This window comes from Anser brachyrhynchus (genome assembly GCF_964034855.1).
Source record: "Anser brachyrhynchus genome assembly, chromosome: 3".
In the NCBI taxonomy this organism is placed as follows: domain Eukaryota; kingdom Metazoa; phylum Chordata; class Aves; order Anseriformes; family Anatidae; genus Anser; species Anser brachyrhynchus.
Window position 1 is genome coordinate 86479240 of NC_137696.1, and position 13019 is coordinate 86492258.

The following is a 13019-nucleotide window of genomic DNA, read 5'->3' on the forward strand; positions in this document are numbered from 1 at the left end:
CCAGGGACAGGTGAATGATTTTTTTTTTTTACAATTAAAACGTCAGTGCCTGGGAGTGCTTCTGCAGCAGTTTATATGCCTACTGGAGATAATAAATGCAAGTGCTTTATGTCTCTTCAGCAGCCTTACACTTGGAAACTTGTAAATGCTGATGATCCTTGCAGAAAACTATGTATTAAGCCTCGTTCACTCAGAAGAAAGGTGGATTACATGGTAGAACAGATGCACGATATTTAGAATACTGGAATTAAAACTGTGGCTGGGAAAACTGGAGATGTGGCAAATTCATTCCTCAGTACTGTTCCCGAATGCAAAGGTCTTTCCCTTGTACTTAATACAGTTTTTCCGGAAGTTGCACATGTAGTCCTCCATCAGTTTCATGGATACTGTGCAAAAGTATACATATGCAGTTACTACATGCAACTAATCATTTGCAGTTATTAGTGAGAAAGTAAGATTTAATTGCTACTAGCTCGCTGGGGTTAATAGTGAAAGGAGAGGAAAGAAAGAGAATGTGATGCAGAACAATGAAGCTGAAATATTCAATGTGGCTTGTTAAGTTAAAATGAATTTTTATTTGCATTTGTCAAAAAAATTCAGAATTTTTTCTAATGTTGTCAGATGTCTAAATGTTATGGATTGATTTGACTCTTAAAGGTTTACTGAACTTTATGTAGAAGAATTGAGAAATGAAGGAGACTTGCAAGTTCTTATTATGGATTACCTTAGAGGCTTGAACGTGAGCAAAAACACAGTGCAAGGAATTGTGAAGTAAGTTGGTTGTAATCTCTTGAAATCCTTGATGGAATAAAGCACAAAAAGGAAGTACACAACTAATCTGGTTGGACTGTTTAAGGAAACACAATAGTGCTCCATACATAGCAATTCTCACAGCCTTAGAAAGCAGGGTAGATGTCATCTTCATTCTGAAGGTTTCTGTACTCATGGGGAGGAGATTCGCTTTCTCTATTTCAGAAATGCTTTCTTGGTGACACCAGTTAAAAAACACTCTTGTTGCAACCTTCTTTTCCATCTTAGAGATGGAAAACGTTTTGTTTCTCTAGGTTACATCAATTAAAATCTTGTGTGTTTGACAAGTAACCTTTCTTTCCCATAGAATAAGGCATATAATCTCACTGAAGAACTGTTAAGTGCTTAGGATACGTCTCGTTTACAGTTATTCTCAGTGTATCAAGCTCTCAAAAATAAGGTTCTGAAATATTCTATTGCTTTGTCTCGTGGATTATACTGATAGCAGAGTGTGGCATGGCTTCCCCAGCCTAGAGCTTCTAAAGAAAGCAGCAGTTGGAGATAAGCTTAAGTGGTCGTACTTTGGGATTAATTCCTTAGAGCAATGCTCTAATCACTAAAAACACTATGTAACTGGAACCGGTTGCACTCTTTATTTTTGCAGCTTTTACTTAGCTGTGAGAAAGGAAGCAGAAACAAAGCTGGTGGATGGAACTGGCCACAGACCTCATTACAGTCTCCGTACGCTTTGCAGGGCGTTGAGATTTGCAGCATCTAATCCATGTAGCAGCATACCACGCTCGCTGTATGAGGTGATTACCTACGTCGGGGTTTATTTCCATTTGTGTATTCACTACAGTCTGTTTGGGTAAAGGAAAAACCTCTTCGGGGTACAGTGTTGAAGTCAAATGATTCTTTTAATTGTCTGTTTTTGTTTTTTTCCTCCTAATCATTTTTCACTTATTCACTGGCAATAACTTTTTTTTCTTAGGGCTTCTGTTTGAGCTTTCTGACGCAGCTTGACAGAATTTCTCATCCAATAGTTCAAAAGCTAATTTGCCAGCATATAGTCTCTGGCAACATCAAAAGTCTTCTCAAGCAGGTAGGTAACAAGGCCTACTTTGAGCTGGTTGATTTTCAGAGCAGAATTTATTTTGAGTAGCTTTCTGTGCCTTCTTTCTCCCACATTTCCTTCACACAATCTCAGTCATTTGAAATGAAATGCCCATATGTTAGCTGGTTTATTCATTAGTACAAAAAAAATGGAGGACTGGTGATTATAGCATTGTCAAGTGTAGGCAGCTTAATATAATAGTGACTCCAATTGTAAAGCTTACAGGTTTTTGAGGAGCTTTCACAGGCTTTTCATTTTTAGATTCCAAATGCCGAATATATGGATATAAAGCAAACATCTTTGGTTTGTCTCTAGTGGGAAAGGAAGAACCTTACTAGTTCTGAGAGCCCAGAATGCGTTTGCATGGCTGAGTGGGCAGCTGGGATAGGGAAGCCAGTTGTAAGAGATGTGTATTTGTTTCAGAATAAAAACCTTCGTGGCAGCAACTATTACGTATATGAAAAGTTAAAAGCCAATTTGCCATTTGGAAGTGTATTTTAAAATGTGCTAGGAGAATGTCTTGGGAAACTTTTTTTTTCATGGTGCTGGCAAAGATTCCTGCTCTGTGACCTTGAAATAATCTGCTCAGGCTTTTCATGTAATTTGCATTCTGTGACAAGGGGACAGTGCTTACTGCAGGAGTGCTCAGGGAGTAATTTAAAATGACTTCTTAGAGAATGTTACAGTGGTATAACAGTAGTTGTCTTCATTAGCAAATTGAAACTCATTTGTATAATCTTTACTTCTGCTGTCATCTCTCCTCAGCAAATACCAAAACCCCAAGGAGAGAAATTTATAAATATAGAAGGATACTGGATTTCAGCTGGGGATAAAGAACCTATGGTAGATGAGACTTATGTGCTAACCCCTTCAGTTAAGCTTAATCTGAAAGACATTGTCAGAGTTGTGTCTGCAGGGTATGTCTGTTTATTTTTTTTTCTGTTAGTAAAAAGTTAAATATTACGTATTGTGTCACCTAGTCTTTGTTGTTTAGCACGAGTAATGTCCATTTTCCTTTTATTTTATAGTTAACTTTTCATTATGCAGCGATTTGAATTTATATAGCTATTTCTTTTCTTCTTAAACCACCTTATTGCTGTAATGAGTTTTATTTAAGTGATAATCTAGAAATTAGCAGTTAGAAGAACAACCTGCTTATTTCACACTGCCATCAAAAAACTTACAGAATCACAGAATAGTTTGGATTGGAAGGGACCTTAAAGATCATCCAATTCCACCCCCACCCCCGCCATGGGCAGGGACACCTCCCACCATTCCAGGTTGCCCAAAGCCCCATCCATCCTGGCCTTGAACACCTCCAGGGATGGGGCATCCACAGCTTCTCTGGGCAACCTGTGCCAGGGCCTCACTGCCCTCACAGTATACTTTGTGGGTAGCAGTTAGCACTTGGGGGTAAAGTTACTTATGTTACCATTTTAGTATATGATCTTAGAAATTCAAAATGAGTTAAATCATGATATCTTGGTAATGTTGGTACAAAAGGATCTGTGGAAATTTTGAATTCCAAATAATACCTGTTACCTTGTATATGAGAAAGATATGACTCATGCTTTTAAATTGCTGTTTTGGTTGTACCTTTTAGGACTCATCCAGTACTGATTCAAGGAGAGACCTCTGTTGGTAAAACCAGTTTAATTCGCTGGTTGGCTGCTGCTACTGGGAACCATTGTGTAAGGATTAACAATCATGAGCATACCGACATCCAGGAATATATTGGCTGTTACACATCAGATGCCTCTGGGAAGTTGGTGTTTAAGGAAGGTGAGTGGGGATATTACATTCACTTCAAATTCATGTCTTACTTCACTGCTTGCTTTCTTTTCTGCCTAATGTGCCTGTTTTACCAAAATGGAGAGAAGACTTTCCATAAAGTTAGTATTTGCCTATTGATAGTCGTGTGAATTTCAGTGAATTCTTGAGTTCACGTTTGTCTCATCGCTACTTGTCCTACTGCATGTAATAAAGAAAATAATTCAACAACTTAAACAATACTGTTGCTTTCCTCTCTGAATTAATATTTATACTGAGTGAAAACTGATTGCTAAAAGTGTCTCAATGCTTGCTGTGTTTGGTTTAGTTTGTTAGATTTTAACGAGAACTCTTTCTGTTCCCTCTAAGGCATCCTCATAGATGCAATGAGAAAGGGTTACTGGATTGTACTAGATGAACTGAATTTGGCTCCCACTGATGTTCTGGAAGCTCTCAACCGATTGTTGGATGATAACAGGGAGCTGTTCATTACTGAGACTCAGGAAGTTGTCAAAGCTGCCCCTCGCTTCATGCTGTTTGCTACACAGAATCCTCCAGGTCTCTATGGTGGCAGGAAGGTCTGTATGATCATTTCCTTTGAGTAACTCCAACCCTAGGGAATGAGTCCTTATCGTACATAGGAGAGTAATGTGAAAACTTTCTGATGCATTGTACAGAATTAATATGAAACTCTGAAGAGGGAGAGGGTTGAGGTATTTGTGCAATGACTTTCGGTACAACTGGGTTCTGTTTGGGTTAGATGCTTGTTTTGCAGATACTAAATATCTAATTCATTTTGAATAGCTGAGATTTGAGTGCTTTACTGAACGAGGAGTTCAAGTCTGTTGTATTTGATGCCGCATTTCTTGTTCAAGAGTGCTGGAGAAGAGACTTGACTTAGATTACTGATGTCTGTTTTTAAGCTCTTGTCCTCATTTAGACTGTCTCTTATGCTTTCTTCCTACATTTGTGTGTATGCTAATTTGCATACTGTGGGGTAACCATGTTCCTTAGGATGTATAGGAAGAGGCATATAAAATAAGTAATACTGAAGGAAAAGTTCAAGCAATAACATTTTCTCATATTTTAGGTTTTGTCTAGAGCCTTTAGAAATCGTTTTGTGGAACTGCATTTTGATGAACTGCCAAGCGCTGAACTGGAAACCATCCTGCACAAGCGATGCAGTTTGCCGCCTTCTTATTGCAGCAAGCTTGTCAAAGTCATGTTAGACCTGCAAGTAAGAGTCTTTCTTCTTTTTGTAGAAGGCATGCAAACATATTTCAGTGCTAAGTAGTAGAGATACCCTTTGGAGGGAGGTCTTGTGAACTGGCAGATGCAAAACCACAATTGAGTGAAGATAACCCACAACTAAAGTAATTAATTCAGTGGTTAGGACAGAGAAATAAGGAAGGTGATGTCAGATTTGGGAGAAGGCTAGCAGCAACAACAGTGACAAGAAAATTAATAACAGAAGGCCATGTGATTTAAAGTGTAAAATCATTCTCTGGCCTGAGCGGAAAATGTAATAATAGATTTGTAGCAGTTTTTGGGCCACGCTAAATTTGGTACTATTTTTAAGCAATAATTTTGGCTGTGTTCTGATGCTCCTATGTTTAACAAACACTTAAAACTTAGTAGCTAGCTAACACTATCTCATATTTTAAAGCAATTGCAGCAGCACAAATCAGAGGACACATTTCCTGTAGCTTTCTAGACTGGGTGTTCTTAGTTTATTTTTCTGTATTGAAGTAAAGTAAAACATAAAAGTGTTAACATCCATTTTGGTATAGAACCTAATCTTTTGCTTGGATCTTGTTTTAATCCATGTACCTGTGTTCTTCTTATTTTTACTTAATTATATTATTTTGTTCCTGAGTACCTATGAAATTGCCTACATATAAGTAGTTTGGGTCTGTGAGTTGGGATTTTTTTTTTGCACACAGTTCGTTTTAATGAATGTCATATTAATCTTGCTTAAAGTGGTCAGACAAGTTCCTGAAAAAATGGCTCATGTTTTGTTCTTACGACAGTCTTACCGCAGAGGTTCAACAGTTTTTGCTGGGAAGCATGGGTTCATTACCTTACGGGATCTGTTCCGTTGGGGTGAAAGGTACAGATTGGCAGAACAGCTGGAAAAGGATTATGACTGGCTTCAGCACTTAGCAAATGATGGTGAGCTATGCTACTTTCTTCAATTTTTTAAAGTGTCTCTGCAGAATTGCTTTCTAGTCCCAATTATTAAGTGTATATATATATAGTTGCTGATTAACCTGGTAGTAATTGATTTTTCTCTTCCCCTGTTTTATAGGTTTTATGCTTCTGGCAGGCAGAGTTAGGAAACAAGAGGAGGTGGATGTTATAAAGAGAGTCCTTGAAAAGCATTTCAAGAAAAAAATATATCCTGAGTCTCTCTTCTCAGGGGAAAGTGTCAAAAAGCTACTGGGTGAGTTTCCTAGAAAAAAAAATAGTATCAGTAGTTCTCTAGATGTGACTGAAGCTGACAGATTGCTTTGTGTTGTGCAGCTAAATTCTCCACACAGATGTCAGTGATGGGCAGAGATTTTAACCACATTGTCTGGACTCAAGGGATGAGGAGACTTGCCATTTTGGTGGGAAGAGCCCTGGAGTTTGGTGAACCAGTACTGCTGGTGGGAGACACTGGGTAACCTTGCTTTTTTTGATGTAGTTTTTTGTAGGGCGGCAGCAACAGCAACTCAGACGCAAAATGATTGAGTAGGCTTCAGTGCTTCTTTGATCTGGGATATTTAAGCCTCTGTCATGGCAGAATTGCAAGTGCAGTTTTCCACAGTTCTTTTTGCGGGGTGGCAATCACATCTTTCAGCCGAAGTCTTTAACAGGATTGTCTTCATTGTGTATAACTACATAGAAATTATATAGAAGGTAGTAAAATTGAAAGTTCACTGTTTGCGAGCACATTCATGTTGCATGTTTTAAGGGGTTGAGAGAATATAGGTGTGGTATGTTTTTTTTTCTTTTCCACCACTCCTGTGTGCTCTAAAGGAGGTCATAAAAATAGGTGCTGCCTGCTCATTTGCTCGTTTTAAATTTGGAGAGTAGATTTTTATGGGAGAGAAAGAAAGAAAAACACAGGAAAAGGGAAAAGTAATATCTTATGTAAAATGGGAACTCTAGGTACTCAGCAGTTTATTTCTTCAGATTTAGGCATGATCCAGACAGGTAGCATCTCCAGTTCACTTGAAATGTTAGGACTGGTTCGTAGGGGCAAGCTGGAATAAATTTGCTTTTGAGCCTGTAGAAATCCATCAGTGCAGATATTGATTTAAATTTTAATTAAATGCATCTTGTGCAAGTCAGCAGCAGTTGTGCCAATAATGGCCTCGCCTTCCATGTGTTTATCTCAAGGAAAGGCATAGAAGGAAATTTGCATGCTGAGGGCCTTTACCTCGTAGATCTTCAATGAAGGTATGAATCCTGCCCAAAATGAGCTTTGATTTTTATTCTTGCCCTTTCAACTAAATGACTTTTTGCAGGTGTGGTAAAACTACCATTTGTCAGATCTTTGCAGCATTAACAAATCAGAAGCTATACTCAGTGAACTGCCATTTGCACATGGAGACTTCAGACTTCCTGGGAGGACTGCGACCAGTCAGACAGAGGTCAAATGACCAGGTTTGTCTCACATCAGTAGTAGTTGGTATTGTGACCATGGAAGCAAAAAGTAACAATTATTAATGATTTTTCATTTTCTCTTCCATTTCGTAGGAGGAATCTGATAGTACTAGACTGTTTGAGTGGTGTGATGGACCTCTTGTTTTAGCAATGAAACAAGAAGGGTTTTTTCTGCTTGATGAGATTTCTTTAGCTGATGATTCGGTTCTAGAGAGACTTAACAGGTATGTTGATGTGTCTTAAATGTGCTTAGTATTAAGTATCCTCAATGAAGCATCATACAAGCTTGAGCAGGGTAAATCTAGCTTTTTAGGCACACTTGTTTCTTGGTCCAGGTGAACTGCTCTCTTAATAATGTAGTTCTTGCTGAAAGGAAGAATGACACAAGTGACAAGTGACAAATGACTTGTTCATCTTTCAACTTCTGTGCCAGTTTGCTTTGTTTTTTATTTTCATCCATGTGTTAGATGTGCTAGTTTTTATCATAGTAATTCTTAGACAATTTTTGTTGTTAGACATTATCACTAAGGTAAAAGATAACCAAGGTAAGACAAGGTGAAACTGCCTTGTCTTGCTGAAGTCTTAATCTACCTAGAAAAATAAAAGATACTTTGATTGAAAAGCAGATATGTGTAGGTTCGCTTAATGTGTTGGTACTGGTTATGTTTGCTTTGAATGCTTTAGTTAGTGAAAGCCATTGCTTTTTGTTTGGCTTTATGGTGCTGCTACAGACTGATCTGCACACTAATTGTTGTACTTGTTATATGGACAAAAATAAGATGATGAGAGGCTATAGTTACTCTATATAGAGAGGCTATAGTTATTCTATAGCTCATGTCCCTAGATAAAGAAATTAACATAAAATACAGTTCAACTAAAACAGTTTGAACAGTATCTAAAAACAGTACACAACATGAGGCAAGCTGGAAAATAAAACTACAAGCAAAATCCCTATTTTACAATATTAATTTTTCAGCTTGTCAGTGAGTTCTTGAAAATGATGCATCTTCTCAAATACTAGAAGGAGAATCTAGCTTTCTTTCTACTTTTTTTCTAACAAGTCTTAAAATACACAGTTGAGTGTTTGCAGAAGTATCTTTCATTTTTGGTCTTTTTCCATTATCCTTTATGTTGAGATGATTAGCAGCTGTTTCCTCCACCATATCCAAACTCTGTTACAAGCTTTTTTCTTTTTCTTTTTTTTTTTCCTTTTTCCATTGTATCATTGCAGTTACCCTTCCTTCATAAAGTTCACTTAACTTTATGTTGTGGTTTAACACCAGTAGGTAACCAAGCACCACACAGCCACACTCTTACTCCACCTCCTCAGCCAAACAAGGAGAAGATATGATGAAAAAAGCTTGTGGGTTGCGATAAGGACAAGGAGATGACTTGCTAGTTACTATCACAGTCAAAACAGATTCAGCATAGGGAGATCTAGATCATTGTGCAGATTTCTTCATCTGCTCCTGTGAATATGCATTTTACCATAGTTTTTGTAAACTGGAGAGCTGTGAGTTATATACATTATTAGATAAGTCTATTTGAGGAATCACTTCAGCTGAACCTTATCAACAAAGTTGGGTAGAGTTTCCTTTTGACTGAAAGAAAAGTTTGCAATTAGGAAAAACAAACATTATATTGGTGTTTTTTTTTTAAAAAAAATACGATTTCTGGGCCAATGGATGTTTAATCTGGCCAATTCTTGTGACTTTCATTCTTAAGTAATTTCAAATGAAGTATGAAAAAATTTAAATTGATTTTTTTTTAACCTCCCCTTTAGTGTTCTTGAAGCTGAGAAGACATTGGTACTTGCTGAAAAAGGTGGTCAAGATGATGAGGATAACGAAGTAGAACTGTTGGTTGCAGGAAAGAAATTTCGTATCTTTGCGACCATGAACCCGGGAGGTGACTTTGGGAAAAAAGAGGTGAATGTCAAAGCAACTATAAGTATAATATACATCTTCTGGTCATATTAACTGTTTAGTGATAGAGGTGCAATATAAAAATGCATTATCCCAGTTCTGGCATTCAGTGCTTTCTGGTTGGAGTCTGCCTCATTGCTCTAAAGGAGGATTAGGATACATCTGTTCTCCACCACTTCTGTGTACTATTATTTTTACAATAGTGAGTCAATACTGAGCAGAATGTCGAAGAACACCTAAGGCTTCTAAATACCCTAGGTAGGCTTGGTATCAGAATATTGCAAGTACAAGAAATGTGGCTCATAAAGCAAGCAAATCTAGCTCTAACATGAGTCTCAAGTAGTGTGAAGTTGCATAACAGATTATTCTCTTTAACACTTCTCAGAAAGAGTCAGCTAGAAGTCATCTTTTCATTTTCAGTGAATATGAATTATCCCTGAAGACCTTTCTCAGTAAGTGGGGAAAAAAATCAGTTTCTGAAGTTCTGCTTTAAGTCATTTAGAAGCCAGGTTTAAAAACAACAACAAAACAACAAAAACACCTTTAAGGGATACTGTGACCTAGGACTAAGAAATGACCTTTATTTTACTTAAAAGAGGATGGGCAGTCTATTAGGGTTGTTTCTACAGTACAAAACAATTCCTTATAAAACAAATATTTAAAACGGATTTATTTCTGCATTGCTAATGTATTTTGCTTCACTAATTCAGGCAGAGTAAAAGGAATTACAGAAAGGAGTTGTAATTGAAGGTAAATTTCCATATGATAGTTTACTCCTGTAAGCAAAGGGACAAGAGAGATTACATAGCCATTGTTTGATGCATCGCAACCTGGAATGAAATGGAGCTTTAGTGCTTGCAAACCAGCTTGGTTTTTTTCCATATTCTTTTGAATTTTCTCATTTATCAGCTGATCCTGCATTGATGCCACTACTAGAAATTTTAAAATTCACACGCTTTCAAAATTTTTATCTAAAAAGTGGCCCTGTCAAATGGGATGTAGTGTGAAATGAATTGCTATGTAGTTCTTCTTGTTTGCAGCTTTCTCCTGCATTGCGCAATAGGTTTACGGAAATATGGTGTCCACAAAGCAATGGGCGTGATGATTTGATACAGATTGTAAAACACAATCTTCATCCAGGATTGTCTCTGACTGGAATAAAGCGTCAAGGTAGGTATTTCTTGTGTGTTCAACTTCAAACATTATTAAGAAAAAAAAAGTTATTTACTGCTGTTAAACTTTCCTCAGAATTTACACTGATGTGTACCTTTTATTGAAAGTACATTTCTCTCTGGGGACAGTTACAAAATATTATGGGCTTTGCGCTTCCTTCATAGCGTATATTGTGTGACTACCCAGAAGTAAGATCAAGACAGTATTTATTTAATTCACCAACTAGGTAGCTGAATTATCTCCAGCCCCTCGGTGCCAAATCTTAGTTCCAATGTAAGGTATTGAAAGAATTAGCATTTTGTTTTCTGCCAGCAGCTTCACTGTTAATATTCGCTGGACTCTGTCTTTGTACTTGAATTTAAAAGGGTCTGTCACATAGCACAGGCATAAATTTGCTATTAGGTTATCATGCCTGTTAGGGAATAGAGTACCTACCCACATTCATGCATTACAGTTGTACGTACACTATACCGATGCTTATTATATGACAACATAGTAGATTTGACTAGTAAAATTCTTTTGATAATTGCATTAATTTGTGACTTTTTTTTTTCAGGGGCAGACATAGCAGAGCTTATGATGGACTTCGTTGAATGGCTGACTAATCAAGAGTTTGGTCGCCAGTGTATTCTCAGCGTGCGAGACATCTTATCATGGGTTAATTTTATGAATGTCATGGCAAAAGGTGAAGAGTTGGATTCTGCCAATGAACATAGTCTTCTTTATATTTCTCCAATGATGTCTTTTGTCCATGCTGCGTGTTTGGTGTACATTGATGGAATAGGATCAGGTATGTCTTTCAGTGTTGATTTGATAGCAAAAATATTGGAAGTTATTTGTATTGATATGTATGAGTGGAATGCAGACAAAATGCTTTTTGGGTAGCATGGGACACTTATGGTAGACATTTTCATTTCCATTTGACGACGTCCTGTTATTTTCTGTTTCAGTAGTGAGTTTGTATAATACAGCAAGCTTAAGTAAATTGCAGGTAGTAATAATATTTCAAAGGCAAGCACACAAATAAAGGAAGCATATGTTTTTTTAACAAGTCTTCTGAACTGATATATTGTGATACAGTATTTAACTGCACGACCATGTGTTATTCTCACTCCCCCAGCCCAGAGGCTAGCACGGTCCTACTAGCCAGTATCATGGGCATAGCTCAGAACTCATCCCTGTATGTTTGCCACTGGCCCAGCTGGTAAATAGGAGAGAGAGGAAGAGGAAGGAAAAGTGAAATGCCACAAGAAATGCAGGGAAAGAAGTTTTTGGGAATTATGACGAGATCAGGATGATAGTGATGGCAGAAGAAAGACTTTTTGAAATAAAATGTCTTTACTGCTGTTGCTCATAGAACAATTTCTCTGTTACAGTGCTTTTGCTTACTGGTGCTTTCAGTACTAGCACCAAATATGTACCTGAAACAGAGTTCTGTGCAAAATGAGTATCTGAAAGAATTCAGTCTCGTTAGTCATTAGATGAATATGCCTAGTTATGGTTCTGAAGAACACTTAACTTTCCTAATTACAGGTACAACATCCTGCTCAGCTGATACGGCTTTATTAGCTCGTGAAAAATGCCTGACATTCTTATGTGAGAAAATGAGTCAATTCCTTGAGCTGACCGGTTATCAGAAGAATGAACTAAAGATTTATGACAGAACAAAGGAGAAGGAGTTTGTGTGGATGGACGACTTCATGGGAATCGACCCATTTTTTATTCCAAGAGGCAAGAGACTGTGGGAGTGGGTGGACATTTATTCTGTGCTTTTTTTCAATCCTTATAGTTCTGTTACTAACTAGATCTAAGTAGGATGCCTAAACTGTTACAGCACAGTTGGTAGTTTCTTCTAAAGTTTAGGAAAATGGCTTTTCTGACTCCAAGTGTGTTAATTGCAGTTAAGATGTCTGTTAATTGCTTTCTTTGACCTCTTAAGATGACTAGTTAGTAGCCTAGTTTTAGTAGACTTGTTTTTTTTTGGTGTAATGTGGCATCTTTACTTCTGAGCTGTAGTTTTCTATCACATTGAATGGTCAGAACATCCACTAACTTCAGCTAAAGCTACAGCTCACTGTGGGCCTTGTGTAATGCACGGGAAGCAGGGTTCCAAGGTACAATTCTACCCAGAACTCAGATGTCCTGCCTTGCTATATCCTCTCAAAGATTTGCTGTGATTTTTCCAAAGTTACTTAATCTCTGCATTTCAGTTTCTCATGTGTCAAATTAACACAATAAGAACTATCCAAATACTGGTTTCCACTCGTAAAATACAGTGACGGGACCAGAAAGTGGTAGAGATTCAGCTGTCAACTTTCTAGTTCACCTGTCTAATTTCTGGTAATACTGAGCTATGTAGTGTGTGTTCCCAGTGCTATATTTGTCATTCATCATGGAACGCTTTGATACTATGGATTGTGTTAGTCATTTATAAAATTGTACAAGATAATGCTGTTTGTAAATTTTTTAGTTTCCTCTGGATCACTAGGGATCAGAAAAGGAAGGTTCTCTTTCATACTAAACAGGTTTAAAGATCTATAAGATAAGTTTGGTGATTAATATCGTTTATAACCTGAGCAATGCTGTATTACAGAATTTGGGGAGTGGTGTTCCAGTGCATTATACTGGTTGGAATT

General features: G+C 37.4%; 1 protein-coding gene across 4 annotated transcripts in view; it reads left to right on the forward strand.

Moving 5' to 3' along the window:
- The window catches only part of MDN1 (midasin AAA ATPase 1), a 98902-nt gene that overhangs the window by 26735 nt on the left and 59148 nt on the right, over positions 1-13019 (forward strand). For all 4 annotated transcript variants that reach the window (XM_080586595.1, XM_080586593.1, XM_080586594.1 and 1 more), the window contains exons 20-35: positions 658-771; positions 1415-1562; positions 1742-1852; positions 2630-2781; positions 3468-3646; positions 4004-4212; positions 4725-4871; positions 5665-5806; positions 5943-6077; positions 6158-6296; positions 7147-7285; positions 7379-7509; positions 9069-9213; positions 10251-10380; positions 10940-11173; positions 11917-12114. In XM_080586595.1, the coding sequence (XP_080442721.1) occupies positions 658-771; positions 1415-1562; positions 1742-1852; positions 2630-2781; positions 3468-3646; positions 4004-4212; positions 4725-4871; positions 5665-5806; positions 5943-6077; positions 6158-6296; positions 7147-7285; positions 7379-7509; positions 9069-9213; positions 10251-10380; positions 10940-11173; positions 11917-12114 (2453 nt within the window). The remainder of the gene's footprint in view (positions 1-657; positions 772-1414; positions 1563-1741; positions 1853-2629; positions 2782-3467; positions 3647-4003; positions 4213-4724; positions 4872-5664; positions 5807-5942; positions 6078-6157; positions 6297-7146; positions 7286-7378; positions 7510-9068; positions 9214-10250; positions 10381-10939; positions 11174-11916; positions 12115-13019) is intronic.